The sequence below is a fragment of the Chelonoidis abingdonii genome, chromosome 2 (assembly GCF_003597395.2).
Source record: "Chelonoidis abingdonii isolate Lonesome George chromosome 2, CheloAbing_2.0, whole genome shotgun sequence".
NCBI classification, from domain to species: Eukaryota; Metazoa; Chordata; order Testudines; family Testudinidae; genus Chelonoidis; species Chelonoidis abingdonii.
Window position 1 is genome coordinate 151,590,136 of NC_133770.1, and position 19,030 is coordinate 151,609,165.

Consider the following 19,030-nt stretch of genomic DNA (forward strand, 5'->3'; position numbering starts at 1 on the left):
AGAAATGAAAATAGGATAAACAACAGAGGGTAGAGCCTCATTTGGTGTAAATCAGCAGAACTCCACTGACTTCAAGGGAACTACAACAACTTGCATCAGCTGAGGATGTGGCCGAAATGTCAGCTTTTTGTGACATTACGTAATTTGCTTCCCACCAAACACATGAACAGAGAAACGATTAAACAGAAACAGACACTCCACTGCCCATGAAATTAGACATATGCAAATTCAGCCTCCTGGCCTCCACCTGGATGGCTGGGAATGGACCTTCAGGGGCCACAAAGCACAGAAGAAAGGGAATATAGAGAGATATTTTATTACCCAATCAAAAAAATAAATTCCATATTTTGTTTAGCAAATATCATAATTTCTTAGTGACAAGAGACGCAGACTCAAAAATGAAACAAAACAAAATCCCCTCCCAAAAGGGTGTAACTCAGAACAATGAAAAAAAATATACAAGAAACGACGATCCCCAAATAATCACAAACATATACAAATTAAATCTGGTGCAAAATAAATATTAGTCATTTGCTACCTGGCGTGGCCCGTCTATAGTATTTGGATCTCCCCCATTGGCCCCATCAGCGATGCCAAGCCAGCAACGCTGGGGAGTCCAGTGTGGGGGTTATTGCTGATTGGCTAGGGAGAAGGAAAGCCAAAGGAATCAGGAGAGCTCAGGGGAGAGACAACCAGCACTGAGGTACTAAAATTCCCTGCAGAGGATGTGTGTGAGATTCTCTCCCACCCTGCACCTTGTGCAGCCACTCACACTGGTGCACAAGAGTATAAAACGTGCCCAAATCCGAATGCAATGCCTTTGTGCCTGTACGCAGGGCAGGGCAGGGCAGAATCAGGCCCCCGGACTATGGAATGGCCACAACATTCAAGGGCCGTTGGAGACAAGTGGGGACAAGATCTGATCTGGATCGGCATATGCCCTCGCTCTGTTCTGCACTCTGGTGCCAGCAGCGCAGTTTGCAAACCCAGTCCCCTGGGCTAGATGGAGGCATTGTTTCATGGAGACTGTAATATCCTAGATAAAAGCTGAACAGGACTCATGAAACCCAGTGAGAGAACATCAATTGGGCCTTTAAATGGAATCGATTTGCTCCTTGAAACAGGTCTAGCCTCTGATAACCAAGGACACGAGGGGCTCGATTCTACTCTCACAACAGCACAGATTAGGAGTCAGTCCTCTGAAGTCAGTGGAGAGAACAGGTACCAAGCGAATCAACCCACTGAAGTTACAGACACGCATGCAGCTCCGATTCAGGAAAACATGACAGATGTGCTTAACGTTAACCATGTGCTTTACTCCTGGTGACTCCAAAGGGGCTTAAGCACATGCTTAGGTGCTGTCCTGAATATAGGGGATGCTTTCCTGGACTGGAGCCAAGCTGATGAGAAACATGACCATGGCTGAAGTATCATCCCTTCTGAGGTCACTTCCTGGTCTCCAACAGAACAGAAAATGACATGTACCGGAAGAGAAGCCGCCTGTTTTCACTCATTTAATCAGCACATTACTCCCTGGTCAAAGAACTGCTACCCAGAGGCCTCAGAAGAGACAGGTGAAATTAACATGGGTGTTTCCATACACAAATTCACAAGTGATCGGAGAAAGAGGCTTCAGAAGACAACACCTTTTTTCCAACCAGACTTTGTAGAGAAATATTTCTTCTTAAAAAAAAAAAAATGGACTTTTTAAATCTCTCGAGTCTCTCCTCATAGGAAAGGATATTAGAAACAATTTAAAAAATAACGTCCCCCCCAAATAAATTCCATAAAGTCAGCCCCAGTGGGCAGCATTTGGAAACCACTGTGCTTTTGTCTGGAATAAAAAACCTCCCACACAATCAGAACATTAAAAAACAGACAAAAGCGCCAGCAAGTGAAAGATTTGTACCCAGTCAAGGAAGAAATTCCAAGGGACAATGATGCACTCAAAAAATCCCTGTGCAAGCTCTGGTATTTCTATGGCAACGGATGGCTCAGACCCCTAGGAGGAGGGAGCCAGACTTCTCTGGAAGGGTGACTGGAGATGCATAATGTGTATCTGCCCCTGAATTTCAATGGGAAGGACACTGTTAGAATTAAATGCAAGGTAAGGAAGTAAAAGCCCACTCTGCAGATGGGAGAATTGGGAAATCCTGGCAAAAAGTCCAATCACTGGAGTTTTCCTTTCAAAATGCTGAGCAGTGTGCTAGATCGGCCCCAATCCTGTAACCCAGTCCAGGTAGATGGCTCATTCGGCCCATGCGGCACCTCTGTTACTTTACAAGGGTCTGCCCTGGCTGGATCCAATTGCACAAGGATGCCTTAACATCCGTTCCCTTCCCAGCTTCTCTAGCCTGGCCAGATTCACTTCCCCTGGGATCCCCTCTCCCCACCCTCATCTCATTTATCTGCAATAGAGTCCGCCCCATAGGGCTCAGGCCTGTGGTTCCGTATGAGTCAATGGGACCGGCCTCTCAGTGAAATCTGAGGAGCAGCTTGGGGGCTCTGGTCACAGAGTGTGAGCACGTCCATGGACCCATTTGGGAGGGTGCAATCAAAACACTGGCACCTGCTTCTAAACCAGCAGAGAAATGGCATGCACTGGACAGCGTTTGAGAAAGCCCTGTTTTAAAACCCAACAGCTCTTGCAGCACTGTGTAGTGCTGGAGCAAGAAGAAACACTACGTGTTCCGGTGCCACTTTGCTCTACATCTCCATATAACTTAGGAGAGTTTCACCAGTTCCAAAGATGGGGAAACTGAGGCACAGGAAGGGGAAGGGACTTGGCCAAGGTTACACAGCTGGGCAGTGGCAGAGCTGGAATTAATACCTACGTCTCCTGAGGCCCCAGTCCTGTGCCCCAGACATGCCACCACTCTGACGGTTGCAGGACCTTTTTCTACACAAGGGGTCCCATCCCTGGAATATAGTGCTCAGAAGAGCCACAGCAAATCGGTCAGAGGAAGAATTCAGTGACTCTATCCATGGAGCATGCTTGGGAAGGACGCAGCTTCCCACTGCTGCCTGGCACCTTGGTTGCAGGGAGTCAAACGAAAACTGCATCAGATGGTACAGCAGGTAAAGGGAACCATGCTCCGCTGCCTATGGATCTCCCCAGCCAATGGGCCCAAGCGAGACATGCGTTATAACAGCTGTTGCCAACAGCCTGGGCTAGAGTGATGGCAAATTCTCCTGGATAGCCAGTGACAGAGGAGCTCAGCAGGAGCAGAGCCGGAGTGCAGTTAAACCCACACACAGCACAGTGCCTGGGCCTGATCCTTCATCTCTCTGCACCTCATGGGCAGAAGGTGACCAATCCTGAATTCTCCGCTCAAGCTGTAGGGGATTTCCTGTACCCCTCGATCCCAGGCATATTTGGGCACACAAGGAGCACAGCAAGGGAAGGCCAGACTCTCCCTGTCTAGCCATACTGTAGCAAAGCAGATTTTCATAGCAGCCTAGATGACACCAATGAGACAGTGTCTCTTTTGGGGCTGTCATCGTAATGACACACGAAGCCATCTCCCAGCTGCCTTGGAAACCAGTGGAAACCAAGACCAATTGAACCATTGTTTTACAATGTGCTTGTACCCTGAGGAGTGACTATGTCAAAATGGCTTGTTTTCCCGAAAAGACCAGCTCCCTGTACCAATGCATTATCAGAGCTGCTCATCTTATTGTCCCAAACACCCTTCATCCTGGAGCACCCAAAGGGGGGAGTTTGGGGGAACTCTGGAGCTGTGTCTATGTACTGAATGGCTTTCCTTCACATTTAGATAGTGGTTATTATGAATAGGGATGAAAGACATTTGGGGGACCAAAGGTCTCTCTGTAATTAGCCTGGAAAACTGGAAGAGGTGTACCAGGAAGCTGAGCAGGCTCCCTTACAATTCAAAAGAAGATTTTTCCACCTGCCAGAGCTGCAGACTCTGCCTGGGATTGGAGAGTCAAACTGGAGTTCATCTGCCCCCAGCTGGAAGATTTGACATGAACAGAACAGGGACTAGACAATTCCCGGGGCTGAAGGGGGAGTTTTTTCCAGGTCGAGATGACTGCAACTTTAAAGGTTAGGAGCAGGAAAGCCATGTTTTCCATGCAAAAACAACTTCAGAAACTTTGCAGAAAATTTCAAATGTCTCTCTAGAGACTTCTCTGAGGATCTGCAAATGGGATTTTTCTGACATCCCTCCATCTCGCCCAGGAGGATGATTCCTGTGGAACAGACTCTCTAGTTCTGCTTAGACCCTGAAGGGCTTCCATCAGGAACAAAACATACCCAACACTATTCCCAGATCCCAAACAAGGGCTCCAGATCTGAACTCGACCGTGGAAGCCAGCATATGCTTTGCAATACCCTTTTAAAACATCAGCATGCAATATATCAGTGTACAAGATTTGTTCTCTGTGCACCGTTAACTCCGAACAGAATAAATCCAACAGTATGAAGAGCTGCTTCCGAACACAACTAGGCTCCCAACAGCACATTTTGGGATAAGGTACACTTGCCCTGTGAAGAGCTCAGAAGCAGGAATACTGTATCACTGATGGTGGGGGCAACCAATCCTGATTCTTCTAACCCTGAGCAGGTGGTGTCAGAACATTAACATCACCAATGTCATTAAGGACACCAGCAGAAAAGTTCTCTGGGGCCTATCAGCAGTGGTCCTTGTGGGCACTAACTTCTAAAGTACATTTAAAGCCTCGGTATGGGAAAGACATACGGGTCAGGTGAGTTCCTCCTGCGAGGTGAACAATTCCATAAACATCTCACCGGCTGGAGCACTTATTTTATCAAACACTGCAGCACTGACAACCAGGGCACCAGCTCTTGTGTACTAGGTGTTCATTCTGCTGTCTGCCCTGAGTGGCCTAAACGCAGATCTGATCCGGAGACTGAGCCAAAGCAGGAATCATCGAATGCCGCTCAGACCAAGCCAATTTGAGGAGCGGAAGAGCAGATTTAGTCACTTCCTATAACTCATTACATAGCCAAATACTTATGGTTAACTTAAGCAACTGGAAATAAATGAACCCAACCGTTTCTTTAAAATTTGCCTTAAAACCACACAGATCTGTCCAGCTTCCCCCCTCCCAGCTCCATGAGGCTGCTGAGAATCGTTACAAATTAACAATTACATTTAATTTCTGCTGATGCTCAGATGTAGTGATTGCCCCTCCGAGCACCCTACTCTTCCCCTTTCAGTGTAAGCCAGCGAGAGCCAGGGGCTGAGCGTCTCTGCACAGCTCTGCTCACTGCACTGCTGATGGGGGCTGCCTGGACTCCGGGGCGGATTGCCTGGATCTTTGGTTGAAAATAGGGAGCGGACGTGGCCCAACGGCCAGTTCAAACAGGAGGCCCTGAGCCCGAAAAGCTGTCCTGGCACCAGGCTGTGGGCAGGGACAGAGGGACCCAGGGCTCTGGCATCCCGTCCCATCCCCCCAGCGGAGCAGTTATGCCCTAGTGGGAAGACCTGGATCCACTGAGGCTGTGCACCCTGCCCCTTGATGTGTCAATGGGGAGTGTGAACCAGCCAGCTACAGCAGCTCCCTCACAGCGAGCCTCCCACACAACCTCTGCACCCTGGAGAGCCCAGAGGCCACAAGGGCTAGGTCAGGCTTCCTCCTCCCCTCCCCCACACCACGGTCCCCCTCAATCAGCTGCCCACCCCCATGCCACAGCCTTCCATCAACTGCCCCTCCCCACACACACAACAGCCCTCCCCCATCAACTGTCCCTCCCCGCCGCCACGGTCCCCCTCAGCCAACCCCCCTGCCAACCATCTCACTCCACTGAGGAGCATCCCTGGAGCTGGTTTGCTCCCTGACAGGTTCCCTGCCCAGCCCTCTCTCCCTAGCGGTGCCCTCGGACCAGGGCTCCCAGCTACCCAGGCAGCAGCCTTGAGGACACAGACAGGTGTGGGGGCCAGAGTTACCTGAGCCCGTGGGAACGGACAAGCTATACTGCTCTCACAAGGACACAGGCTGCCCCACTGCTCTATTACTCCAGTGTCAATCGGGTTCAGCTAGTGAGTCGACAGAGTCAATCTGGATTTTCACTGGCGCAAATGAGAGCTGAGTCTCTCTTGGCCAGGTGGGTGGAGAAGCCCAGGTGTCTGCCCCAACGGCGTGCAGCCGGCCACTCTGTGCGCAGAGTACCCCACTGATGCAGCAAACCCCACGCAGGCGAGAGCAGAATCCGGCCAGGCAGGGACAAAACCAGCAGGCTCCTCACAAGCCATATCGGCCGGAAGGGGCTTTTCACTGGCTGCCCCCCCCATGGCCTGGCTGCTCCACTCCCACCCAGACCCATTCACAGCAGTGCTCAAAACCCTACCCGCACCATGGCCGCTGAAGTGATGCCGAATCCCAGCCAGCACCACCGCTCCGCTCAGCAGTGCCCGCATCCAGCGCTTGACATGAGAAGTACCCCTGGAGCCTGGCCCCTCGACCCTCAGCTGAATCCTGGGTACGTTCTGGGCTCCATCTTGGAGATGCACCAAATGACACAGACAAACGAAGAGCTCTGCAAGGCCAGTGCCCAGGCAGGATGGGTTCTAACCACCCTTCTTGTAACTGGCTTCAGTGCTGGCTGCTCCGAACTTTCAACCACCCGGCAACAAAAAAAAGAAACCGATGAGACACCAAGGCTTCCTGAGTTGGGCCAGTGACTCCCACATCTGGCAACTGCTGCCCAGGCTGATCGCTGTCCCGTCCCCAGACTGCATGGCCAGGACTGCTGTGCTGCTGGACTAGGGGTGGGAACAGGGCCATGCTGGGAGGGAGTGCGAGGGGCCATGCTGAGGCGCCAAGCGGGTGAGCGTAGCTGTTCTTGGCGGGGGCACTCCCAGCACGGCCTGGGGTTTGAGACCTTGTCCCTTTGTTTCCATCTTTATTCATTTAAATAAAAGCCAGTTTAGAAACAGCAGGCAATGGGCTCCCTTTATAAATCCTCTGTGAAGTGAGCCTCCCTGCCCCTAGCCCATGCCTGGCCCAGGCCAAGGTAAAGTCGGTCCCTGGGATCCAACAGCTCCAGGGCCCATTTTCAGGTAAGGGGTGGGGGATTCCCTTTTGCATCCTTGCATGGCCATGGTGCCACAAACCCACATCCTCACCAACGCTGGCAGCAGGGGATGCCCTGAGTGATCAAAGCGTCTCACAGAGAGGGGGATCTCTAGACAGAGCTATTTGGACGGGGAGGAAGGCTCCCCACCCCGAAGGGTGCTAAGTGTCCTGGCGGGGGCACCGGCGGGTGCCCTGGTGCCAGGCTCAGATGGAGTTCTCCTGGGGACTGTGGCTGCTCCTGAGGTTCAGGCAGTTCCTCTCGTTCAGGAGGCTGGTGGTCTCGTCGGCCACCGAGGACTCCGCCTTTTCCGTCAAGCTGGTGTCCATTTTGGGAGCACCGCTGTCTGGAGACTGAGGGCAGCTGTCCAGGCGGGAGGCCATCAGGCCATTCTGGTACTGCTGGCGCGTAATCTGCAGCGGGGGGAGAGGAGCAAATGTGGTCAGCCAGCGAGACGAGCCCTGCTGGCCCAGCTGAGCTCCAGAGCGTGGCCTGTGGCTATCAGCACCTTAAATATAGAAGATCGGCACCAACTACAGATCCCAGCATGCCATGCTCCATCCCGACTCTCCCATCCTGACCTGAGACTACAGACCCCAACATGCAATGCTCTATCCTGACCATCCCACCTTGACCTGTGACTACAGATCCCAGCATGCAATGCTCCACCGCACCCTCTCACACCTGAGACTACAGATCCCAGCATGCCCTGGCCATCCCCCCCCCCAGGGATGAGGCGCCCTGCTCAGGAACTGCCCCCACAACCCTCCCCCGCATGATAACACAGTGCACTCCCTTCATAAGAATCACATCCATGCTGGACAATTTGATTCTTATAAGCACTTGACTCTTATAAGCAGAATTGCAAAGAATGGATGAAATCGGCCATTATGTTTTAAACAACTGGCTTTTTTCCCCCCAGTTGAGAAACGTCTCATTTCCCGTCACTGAATTCTTTAGACTTTCAACATATTCACCATGGAACAAAACCACACCAACTTCCTAACTGAGTGAGACATTGTTATTACCCAAACATTTAGCTGGTGCTTTTGTTCAAGGCAATCACTGTATTACGATTGTGCAGCTTGTTTACAACTGCAGCTGGTGTAAACTAGAGGAGCTATACACCTCTTACGGAGCCAAAGATACATATCTTAAAAATCTCTCAAACTGCAACAACCTTAACATATGGAAGCGCAGTGTGACCGCACAACTATTCATGTAAAACACCCGAACGGACTGGTTAACAGTACTGGCTCACATTCAGATTCATTTTGGGGTGTCACCGTCCGTCACCGGAGTGGAGTGTCTGGCCCTGGGAACGTACAATGTAGTGGCACAATCACTGTTTGATTACAAACTTGTCTCGTGTTTCCTGGATCACGGCATGATCCACCCCCTTGTTAACCTCCTTTTCAGGCAATGCAGGAGGTTAAAATCACTGTAGCCCCTTGACCGCAGGCCATTTGTCTACGTTTTTGTTGCATTCAGAGTCCACCTCTGCATCATTTTCAGGTTTCACTTCCAACTGGTCTCTGATCTCAGTCGCAAAGTCCTCATCAGAAGTCAGCTGCGTTACACTCACCGATGGCTCGCCACTCTTCAAATTCGGGTGGTTAACAACTACTTCTGCCATGGGAGCTGTGACCAGATCTCCTTTTTCTCAGCAATTCTGGATTGCTGAAGCATCAACATCAGACCAGGCCTTTGTGAGCACTAGAATGGCACCTAAAAGACTGAGCTTCCTGGCCATTTCCACAGCAGCAGCTTTCTTGTTCTCATCATCAATGCGGTGCAACACTGTGCGAACCATTTGCTTGCGATACACCTTGGCAGTTCTGATACTTCCCAGGCCACACGGCTGAAGGATAGAAGTTGTGTTCCTTGGGAGGAATTCATAGTGGTTATGCCTCAGTGCTATATCTTTCCTCACCTGGATTGGGCAGATGTCCACAAGTAGCAAAATCTCTCTCCTTTCCTCGCCCAACCTTTGATCCCACTCACCCATCATCCAGGCAGGTGCACTGGCAGCGGAGCGGACTGGAATACATCTCACACCTGGATTTTGACTTTTCCCAAGGATGAAAAGGTCCTTTTCCCTACCAGCCACGGAACAGGTGAACTGAGCAGTAATCGTGTCTTTAGATGACTTTCCTCCTTTTTTATTGTCTGACTTAAACGTAAAAGTGCCACCAGGCAGGGCTCCAAAGTCAATCCCACTTTCATTTGCTTTCCAAATGTTTTCTTCCACGAGGTCACATCTCATTTTGATCCACTTGTTTTCTAACCATTCTCTGCATGACCTAACGTTTGTGGCTTTGACTTCTCCACACACCGTCTAAAACCAACCCCCTCTCGTTTTTTAAAGCGCTCACATCCACCACACTTCGAGGTGGTAACGCCCAGGGTCACCGCCAGTTCTTCTGCCTTCCACTTCACCAACAGCCCACCTAGGGGGCATTTCTCTCTCTGGCATCTTTGATCCACTTTATATGCACCACCTCAACCACAGGTGCCTTGCCTGATCACAGTCTTTTTCTGTTTCCTTCGTTTTGTATGATGCTCTCCCTGTGTGAGAAGCTTAGACAATGTAGGTTGTGGAATGCCCAATTTCTGAGGTGTGTCTCTCTGGATGGTCTTGGGAAGACTAGGGTAGGACTCGGGAAGGTGGCATTTTTCATCTGCAGAGAACATCTTTCTTTTTCCTGCCATGTTGACTCTCACATAAACGACACGACTTGTTTATTCTACACAGGGATTTTCCTTTACACAGGCTACATGCCCAGCAATGCGAGATGTGATCAAATTCAAAACAGCTATGCTGGCTTATTACAAGTTGCAGCACTTGACTATGGGATTACATGCAGTCAGTCTGACCCGGAATGAGTCTTATCAGCGGATCGCTTGAGTCTTACAAGTGGAGTACTTCAGCATGGTTAGAGAAAGGAGCTTGTTCCATTTTTTTTTAATCACTATATGCGATTGGTTCTTGTACTGGTAATTCTTATAAAGAGAATGCACTGTAACTGGCCTGTACAAAACACGTTTCATCCGGGGGACCCAAGTGATTTCCAGAACACCTCATCTGTGGCGTGGGCTGGGAAGCTGCTAATCGGCACACAACAATGCTACATCCAGCATCCAGCAAATGCTAGAGGGGGGTTCAAAGAGGCCCAGTGTAGAAAAGCCAAACAGGAATTGGGCTATGCCCTGAGATCTGCAGCACTGCAAATGCTCAGGGCCTTGAGTTTATGTTTCATCTGACAGCAGCACAGCACCCCCTAGTGCTTCACTGAGGACAGTACTCCCTACTGAGCCCCAACCTCCCCTGCAACTCAGCACAACTCACCTTGACGAACTGCAGGTCCATGAGGGCACGGACGCTGAAGTCGGAGACGTACTGGGGGCTGGTGCAAACGTTGAGCTGGTTGCTGCTGCCACTGATGGGGGAGGAGATGGAGTCCGAGCGCTCAGGATTGCTGAGTGACGCCGAGCGGTTCAGGCTGCTCATATGGGACGGGGAGCGCAGCTCTGCAGAGACATGGGCAGGGTTAGCTGGGGACCCCCTCTCCTGCCTCACCCTGCCCACTCCCACTAGGCTCACCTCCCTCTCTCGCTCTGGGCCCAGCTCTAAGCCCCTTTGCTCCAGGGCCATGTGCTGATTCCTGGCCAGCACCTGCCATCCAGCGAGGTGAGCCGGCCCCGGGCAGTCCCAAAGGGCCCCCCACCACTCAGTCCCTGGCCCACGGATGCCCTGCAGGGTGGAGTCAGCTCCACCCTGCTCGCACTCAGACCTCTGCTGGGAGCGGGGCTGAGACCCTCCAGCTCACTGCACATGGACCACTGGAAGCCATAATTGGGGCCAGCCAAGCCCCAGGCATGTGACCAAGGCGCCAGTCGAAACATCCCCCAGTGTCCCAGACACTGGAACCCCCTGGAACTCAAGCACAAATCTGACCTGGGGTCCGTCCATCTTGGACAGACACCCACCTGGCCCCTACACTAGCTCCCCCAGCGGGGCGAGGAGTCAGGGCCCCAAGAGGGTGAAAGCTTCAGAGCTCTCCCCCTCTCCAGCTCCGCCCCAATCCCACTCTTTGGGAACCAGCCTCTGCTGGAGCCCCAGCCTCCCCCTCCCCATTGTCCGAGGCGGGGGGCCCTGGCTGCAGGTGCTGTGGGATCACGGGGAGTGAATCCCCACTCTGGGACGGCTGCAGGGTATCTGCTTCTCTCAGGGACCCCAAAGGAGGGGACGGGAGCATGGTGACATGCCAGCCCCCAACACACGTTCTCTTTTGGGTGGCCCCTGACAGGGCTGGGTACTAGAGACCCATCAAGCCCATACTGCGCTTGGCAGCAGCACTCGGCTGTGCGCCGGGGGAGGGTTCGAGGGCATTGTGCTTACCAGCGCCCAGGCAGAACCAGCTTCCTCACCCTGCAGCCCTGAGGGGAACAGGGTGTGGGCACCATCCACAGACTGGGGTGGAACGTGTGTCCCCAAGCCAGGCCCAGGCAGGACTTTGAGTGGCCTGAGAGACAGTCACTGCTTGGGCCCAAGCTGGCAGATGCTCCAGCACCTCCCTGTCCCCACACACTTGCCCCTTTTCAGCCCCTAGAGAGCCTGGCGGAGTTGAAGTGGGGTTAGAGCAGCGGTTGTGGAGGATGTGCCTGGGCCTGGCAGGTCTCTCATTTAGTGGGCTGGCTGGAGAACGGCCCAGGAGCCGATCCAGGGGTGGAAGCACTGCAGGGGAGGCAGTGCCAGCCAGCTGCAGAGGAGAGCTCCAGCCCCTCCATCCCACGGCCGGCAGGCAGGGGCTGTGAACGGCTCAAAGGGCTCTGCCTGGGGAGAGTCCCATATGGAGGGAGCAGAAGCCGCCCTGGCCCCAGCACTGGCCAGCAGGGGGAGCCTATGACACTCCACAGTGCCCTCTGCTGGCTGACATGGAAAAGGCTCCTGATCCAACAGTTTAACCCTTTCCCTCCCCGAGCCAGCAGTTCACAGCATGGCTGTTCTTAATTGCTTATATCTATTGCCAGCCAAGAGGCAATGAAGCCCAAGCTGCTCAGCAAGGCATGGGCATCCCAAGGGAGAGCCCAGTGGAGGAGCCTAGCAGCATATCTGAACCCTGTCCAGCCCAGAGAACATACATGGTCACAGCCAGGACATCGGTGCCATCATCTGAGCATGGAGCTCCATTCTGGCATCTGACGGCAGTGGAGATTGGTTGGGGGTGGAGCTTGCAGAGTACCACCCTCTTTCTCTTGCCCGTTCAAGCCCGGCACACATTCACGCTGTGCTCCAAGAGCGCTCTATGGAAAGGAGGATCTGTACTGCCATACAAAATGTGCAGTGCCGGGTACAAAATAATAGGCTCTCGAAAATGGTTTGCTCTTGTTACAATGCACAATGTTTTCTCGCTGAGCCACCCTTCCCAGGCTGCAGTTCTACCGGGGGCTCCGACGTGCATGGCATGTCACTCGCGCGTGGGTAGAATCACAGCCATAGAGAGCTGGGGTTGGGAGAAGCACCTATCCCTTTCCACCCATGACACCACTTCTCCGAGTGAGCATTGTGCAGGCAGCCAACAATGAAAGCTTCCAGGCAGAGAGTCAAAGCCCTGAAGTGCAGAGTTGAGACCTTGGGGGCCACAGCGGGAGGCATAGGAGGCTTTTCTTGCCAGCAGTTTGGAAACACTGGGGGCCCTGAGTTGTTACAGGCCTACGAGAAAGTTCCAAGCGCCTCGGCAAACCCAGTTCTCTGCAGGGAGCTCGAGACGGGGCTGGGGGTTACGAGCGACAGAACCACGCGGCATTCCTGCAGTATGAGGGAGAGATATTAGGGAGGTCTCCCTGGCACCAGTTAGAGGAACAGGGGAGGGTGGGCACGGTCCCCTTCTGCAGGGCAAGGCTTTCACCTTCTGGTGGGATAGCTGCAATTGACTGACCCCCGCTTGATGCTCTAACACTACCCCTGCACTCTCCCCCAGAGCACGTGCAAGGACAGAGGGAACACAGGCCAACGGCAGAGGCTATGGGGGGGCACAGACGGGGCCAAGATGGTGGCTGCAATGTGTGGGCTGGACGTCAGAGGTGCTCACCTATGTCCCACGTCACCCTCTAGCAGCTGCAGCCGGCAGCGCAGGTATCACGAGGCCGGCGCAGCAGCTGCACTGGGCAGGGAAGACTCCTGCGTTGTGTCCCTGCTGTTCACTTCCACGCCCACGAGACTTGTGAGAGCCGGGGGATTGCCCCAGTCCCAGGCCTGCGTATGACCATGTGTCTACACTAGGGGGCAGTGCAGAGCGGATCCCTGGAGATGCTCACAAACCCGACTGGAGAGGGAGGGATGGGACAGACTTCTCCCAAACGGCCCCTGGTGCCAAAGAGGGAGAGCCAGGTGCTCGTGGCATGGCCAGGCCCCTGCTCCCCATGGACGTGCTGCTAGGCGGGATGAGTTCCCTTTCAGGACCAGAGTTCAAATCTGCCGGTGGCTCGTCACACAGAGTCATAGCAGCAAAGCCAGTACTGCCCTGTCTGCCCCTGTGCCTCCCGCAGGGCGAGCCCAGTGCTGGATTAATGCGGGAAGGCAAGGCCCAGGTTAATCCCCTCACAGGGGAGTCTAGCACTCCATGCACGGGCTTCGGTTACCTGTCAGCCTGGAAACCAACAGCCCTCTCCCTAGGACCGGGCGGCTGCGCTAGGCAGAAACACACAGAGGACAGAACAGAGACATGCAGGAGGAGAACGTCATAAGAAACCCTCAGGAGAGAGACCAAAGCTCGGCTCTGCCAGCTCCAAGGGGACGGAATTTGCCACAAACACCCCAAAATAGCCGCTGCCTGGCCCCTCCTATGTTCAACTGCTGGACCGACTGCCTGTGAGCTGGTGCCACGCGGGAAGGGGGGCATTCGGGCGAGGAACCCGGCAAAGGTGGGGCCTTGGTCCAGGCGTGGTGTGGGACAGGGCTGTGCTGGGCAGCAGGGGCTCAGAGCTCAGGTCCGGCTGTGGGTGGAGAGGGATCGCGCCTGGCTGCAGGAGGGAAGCATGAGGCCCCTGGCAGGGCTGAGGCGAGTCCCTGCCACGTCTCGTCTCAAGTCCTGGGTGCGGACAGCGGGGCTGGACTTCCAGCCTACATGGAGGGAACTGAGAGTTTCTCTCTGCAATTGCTGCCTCCATGCCGACAAGTCTGGTGCGTAGCTTCTGCAATCATAACGTAGCCCCTGTTCCATGCCCCCCAGCACACAGGGGTTAGGCCCACGGGGCCCTGAGTGCCGGGGGCAGCGGGAATAGGGGGCAGGTAGGCACCGCGGTGCAGGGCAGGAAATCGCCTGGTTCTCCACCCCCCTAGCAGGACCCACATGTGGCCACACGACCAAGCAACGGGGGAAACGAATGGCCGCAGGAGGAAACTGGTGGCTGGACCCAAGCCAGGGGCACGCTCCCCCTGCAGACCTAGGCTGCACCCTCCCTGCGGCTCTCAGCCCAGCCCATGTGGCTCACAGCTCTCCGGGGAGGGGCCGTGATGCTGCTGTGGAGGGCAGAACCCTGCAGCCAGGAACTCCAGCCATACAGGCTAGGTGCGGCTTCCACGCCTGCCTTACCCTCAGGACGGAGGCATGGGCCAGGGCCCTTCAGGGCTCTCTGATCAGCTGCCCGAGCCCTAGACTCAAGCAGAGCTCCAGCCCAGTTCCCCCGCACCCCCTGGCCGTAGGGGCCAGCGACAAGGGCTCTGCAGTCGGCCGTGGAGGCACCTCACCAGCACCCTGAAGTTCTGCGGCTGGCCGCAGAGCCCCCGTCGCTGGCCCCCACGGCGGGGGGAGGGGGACTGGGCTGGAGCTGGCAGCATCATGGGGTGACGCTGGCCCCGTAAGAGGGGACAAGACCTGAATACCTCAGCCGGTCACTCCTACTGTGGGCCCTCAGGGGCGAGAGCCCAGGAGCCAGGGCTGCCTGGGAGCAGAGGGGAGGAGTGAGAGCGGGGGTTGACTGGGTGGCCCCAGGCCAGAGCGTTGAAGCCAAGAGAGCAGTGGGGGTGGGGGGCTGTGCCCAGGAGCCAGGGCTGTAGGCCGGGGGAGGGGAGGGGAGGGCATGGCCGGGAGCCAGGGCTGGAGGGGCAGCAGGAGAGAAGGGGGAAATGGGGCCCGGGAGCCAGGGCTGGAGGCAGGGGGCAGTGGGGGTGTGTGGCTGGAAGCCAGGGCTGGAGGCAGGGGGAAGTGGGGGGGGCATGGCTGGAAGCCAGGGCTAGAGGTGGGAGGGGCTGTGCCCATTCACAGCTCAGGCCAGCGAGCTGGGCCCAGGAAGCAGGGTGAGAGAGTTGGGCAGTGAGAACGCGCTCCCAGCATACAGGCGCCAGGGAACCCCGCTGAGGAGGGTGGGTTTCCTGCCGGCTGGGAGGGCTGAGCGGACTGGCCTGGCCCAGGGACCGAGGAGACGGACATGGCGGAGTGGGTGAGATGATGCAGGACTGTAAAGGGGCGATACATGGATGACACTTCGGACTATTTACTCAGTGCTTTTGTAACATACGAACCCCTAGGAGTGGTTGGCTCCGGAGCAGGACCAGGTACAAGAGGTCCGTTCTCTGTTCTTGGCAGCACGGGCATCTCCAAGATATCACTCAAAGGGCGGAACCCGCCCCCCAGCACGGCGAGGAGCATGCGGAGAGTGCACAGGGAGCCGCTCGAGCCTGGCGGCCAATCCTGATCTCACAGCATCAGGATTCACAGGGAGTAACCGACAAGATAGGTCGGGAAAGCAGAAAACTGGGCGTGAAGGCCAGTGCCGAAAAGACACAGATTATGGCAAGTGGAGGAGACACGTAAGTTCCAGGGAGGCTCATCGAGGAGGGGGAATTGCAAAGATGAAAATAAAGCAGTAAGAAAATGGCTAAGCCAGGAAATCACGCGGTTACAGCAGGGGCTGGGTCCTGGATTGCTCCTGGAGCACGATCCATAGGACTAGGAATGGAGGAAGGCCGAGGATGTGTTGATACACAGGGGCTGGAACTAGGGGGCTGCCAAACCCCCTGGCTGCAAGTGGTTTCTATTGTACCCAGGGTTTAGTTTGATTCAAGGGCCCCCAGCCCCCCCACTTCACACACTGTTCCAGCCCCCCTGCAGGACGGCACAGAAGAGGAAGGTTTAAAGATGAATGAAGCCAGTCCAAGGCAGAGAGCGGTGAGAAAACTTCGTTTGGCCTCACTGGGGCTGCTGCGCGGATGGACAGGAATCAAAGATAAAGAAGCCACAAGGTGAAGAGAGCCTGGCCTGCTGTCCCTGAGGGTATCTGAACGGGGAAACTGAGGCAGGCATGCCTGCCACGTCACGACCTTCCACAAGACGGTACCCAAGGTGGGGATGCCTTATTACAGGGGCTAATCCCAGCTTTCGGCTTGTGAGCAAGTGCTCTGCTGGTGCGTCTATAACGAGGAGAAGAAACGGACACGAAGGTGAGCTCAGACCAACGCAGAGCAGCAGATAAAGATGCCCATGTAACTACCTCGGAACCAAGACTCTTGAGTTTTCGTCCCAGCTCTGCTACGGACTCCGTGCAAGTCCCTTCCCCGTTCGGGCCTCAGTTTCCCCAGCTGTAAAATGAGGAAAATGACACCGACCCACCATCATGAGGCGCTTCGAGACCCTCGGAGGAGAGGCACGAGTAGAGGTTACTTGCCCTGGGCAGCGAGGGTGGTGAGCCATGTTCCCTGCGCCTTTGATTGGAGATGACTCATAGCAGTGGCCAGCCCACATGCTAGTCAGCCTCCTGCCTGTTATATAGCACCGTGCAGACCGCCGTCAGGCCCTTCCCTCCCGCCGAGCTCCACCGCAAACAGCTCCGAAACAGGAGGAGGAGCCATCTCCAAAACCCACAGTTACTGCACATAGTGCATAACCGGTCCTGCTCCCCCCAGCCGCGTCCCGCTGAGTGCTGCGCTCTAGCACACTGCCAAGCAGTTTCCTCTGTGTCGGGAGAGGTTTGGAGTTGGGGCCAGTGAGCCGAATGCAAAGCCAGCAGCAGAGCACAGTGTTTGATGAACGGACACAGAGCGGTTTTGTGCATCTCGATAATGGCCAGGGAGGCCGTAGGGTGGAACGGGACCCAGGAGAATGAACCTGTATGTGACCAGGTATTGGAATATTGCACGACTGGCAGCGAGAACGAATGCAGCCTGGTAGCTCCTGGGGAGGTCTGATTCCAGACTGCAGACCCCTAGCGAGACAAAACTCTGGGGTCTTTCTGAAGGGCTTCATCCTGCCTGGGCTCCCCTGCTGGTGAGAGTGGGCAGTAGTGCCCCTGTGATCTAGCTGGTGGGGGGCAAGGGGGAGACAGGCAGGTGAATGGTTGGTTAATTTCAAAAACTCAGAAGAAACTTTAGGTAAAGGTTTGTGTGTGGTGGGGGGCGGTGACAGCGTCACTTTGTCCTTAACAAGTACTGTGAAAGGGGGCCAGCCACCAGGGCCCCGAGTTCCCCAACCCGGCGCGCAGCTGCCATGGCTGAGGGGTGCTGTCGTCGTGGATACATGGAGCAGAGAGTTCCAAGGGTGGCCTTGTGCGGCAGAAAAAGACCAGGCCGAGGTCCCAAATAGGGTGGGAGCAGGGTGGGTGACTGGCAGCCAGAGGTTTCCAGTCCCCGGGGGAATCATGCTGGCACTGGGTGGGCAGAGACTGGGAAGTACCTAGACTAAAACCCCTTCGCTTCGTGCTGCAAGGGGCTGGTTCTAGCGCTCCTGAGCATGAGAGTGTCTGCTTCTCCACGAAGCACACTCAGGCAAGAGGCCCTGCAGAGGGACGGGGAAGGGGCTTTGCTGGAGAAAGTGGAGGGTGTATCCTGGGGAGATGATCTCCAAAACCCACATGTCTGTAGGGATCGAATCCCCAGCCCACCTGTGGTGGTAAAGGCAGTCGCCGAAGGGGGCAAGGCAGGATGGGAATTCAGGCCCTCACCTAGGCCCTTCAAATTGTTGCGTGGGAGAGGACGGGCGCAAGGTGGGAGGCTGAGCACTGGCTGGTTTCCTTCTCTGGAAGCTTGGTCTCTTTTGCTGAGGTTCATATGACTCCTCAGAGGGGCCGAATCGGGCAGGGTGGGATCTCTGAGCCCTCTGGGACTTGCTGGGCTGTCCTTGTGGGTGGGTGTATGAATACAAAGAGAACAGCAGGTGGCTCTCTGTTAAAGTCAAAGGTCTCTAGATTTGTCCATGCTGGCTGCGAACAACGGAGATCCCTGGAAAGGAAGGTCCTCCACCGTCTGCTGGAGTCTTCTAGAGATCCGGCGTGCTGGAGCCATAAGGCTCATCTCATAACGTCCCTGTAGCGACCAATCGGGCGGCAGAATCTGTGATGTTGAGGGAGGATTGCAGAGATGTTCTGGTGAGTAGCTGGCCCTCTGCAACGACCGCCTGGAACTGCTCTGAGCTCTGCTGGTAAGTAGGCAGCACAAGAGTTCAGGCTGGCACAGTTCATGGGATTGTATTTTGCCATCAGCGCCTGGGAACTGGTGAATCTAAATAGTAAGGAGGCTGAGGATTAAGATTCCCTCCCCAGCTTATGGCTTCTCTCGCGGCTGGTCTGTGCATGGCGCTGCCTTCCACATTCGGTAACTGCACTGACGGCCGAGGAGTTAGGGGAGGGATGAGAAAAGAAAAACTCAGGAGTCCTTTGCTAGGACACAACAGGTCTTATCCGCCCTCCCGCACGCAACAGAAGCAGGGGCATGCTGGGCACTCTCCCGAGTGGAGTAGCAGCTGGGGGATGCTGGACGCTCTGCGCACAGGCAGAGGGGTATCCGGGGAGGTGTGTGTCGAATGCTCTCCTGTGCGGAGGCAGAGCAGAGACCATGCCGTGCCAGGAGCTCTCCTGCTCAGACATGGAGGGGTAACCTAGCTGTGCCATGCTGGGTGCTCTCCCATGAGGAGGAGTAGCCCAGGGGTGTGTGCCAGATACTCTTCTGTGCAGAAGCAGAGTGGTAGCTGGAGG

General features: G+C 55.1%; 1 protein-coding gene across 2 annotated transcripts in view; it reads right to left on the reverse strand.

Annotated features, from left to right (window-relative positions):
* Positions 1-300: 300 nt before the first annotated feature.
* Positions 301-19,030, reverse strand: part of CNNM4 (cyclin and CBS domain divalent metal cation transport mediator 4) — a 51,784-nt gene continuing 33,054 nt past the window's right edge. The window contains exons 6-7 of one of the 2 annotated variants that reach the window (XM_032790351.2): positions 10,410-10,591; positions 301-7,473 (exon numbers count right to left, since the gene is read on the reverse strand). In XM_032790351.2, coding sequence (XP_032646242.2) covers positions 7,267-7,473; positions 10,410-10,591 — 389 coding nt within the window. In that variant the 3' untranslated portion in view covers positions 301-7,266. Of the gene's footprint in view, positions 7,474-10,409; positions 10,592-12,211; positions 12,873-19,030 lie in introns of those variants that run through there. The other variant, XM_075062710.1, reaches the window with a different exon arrangement.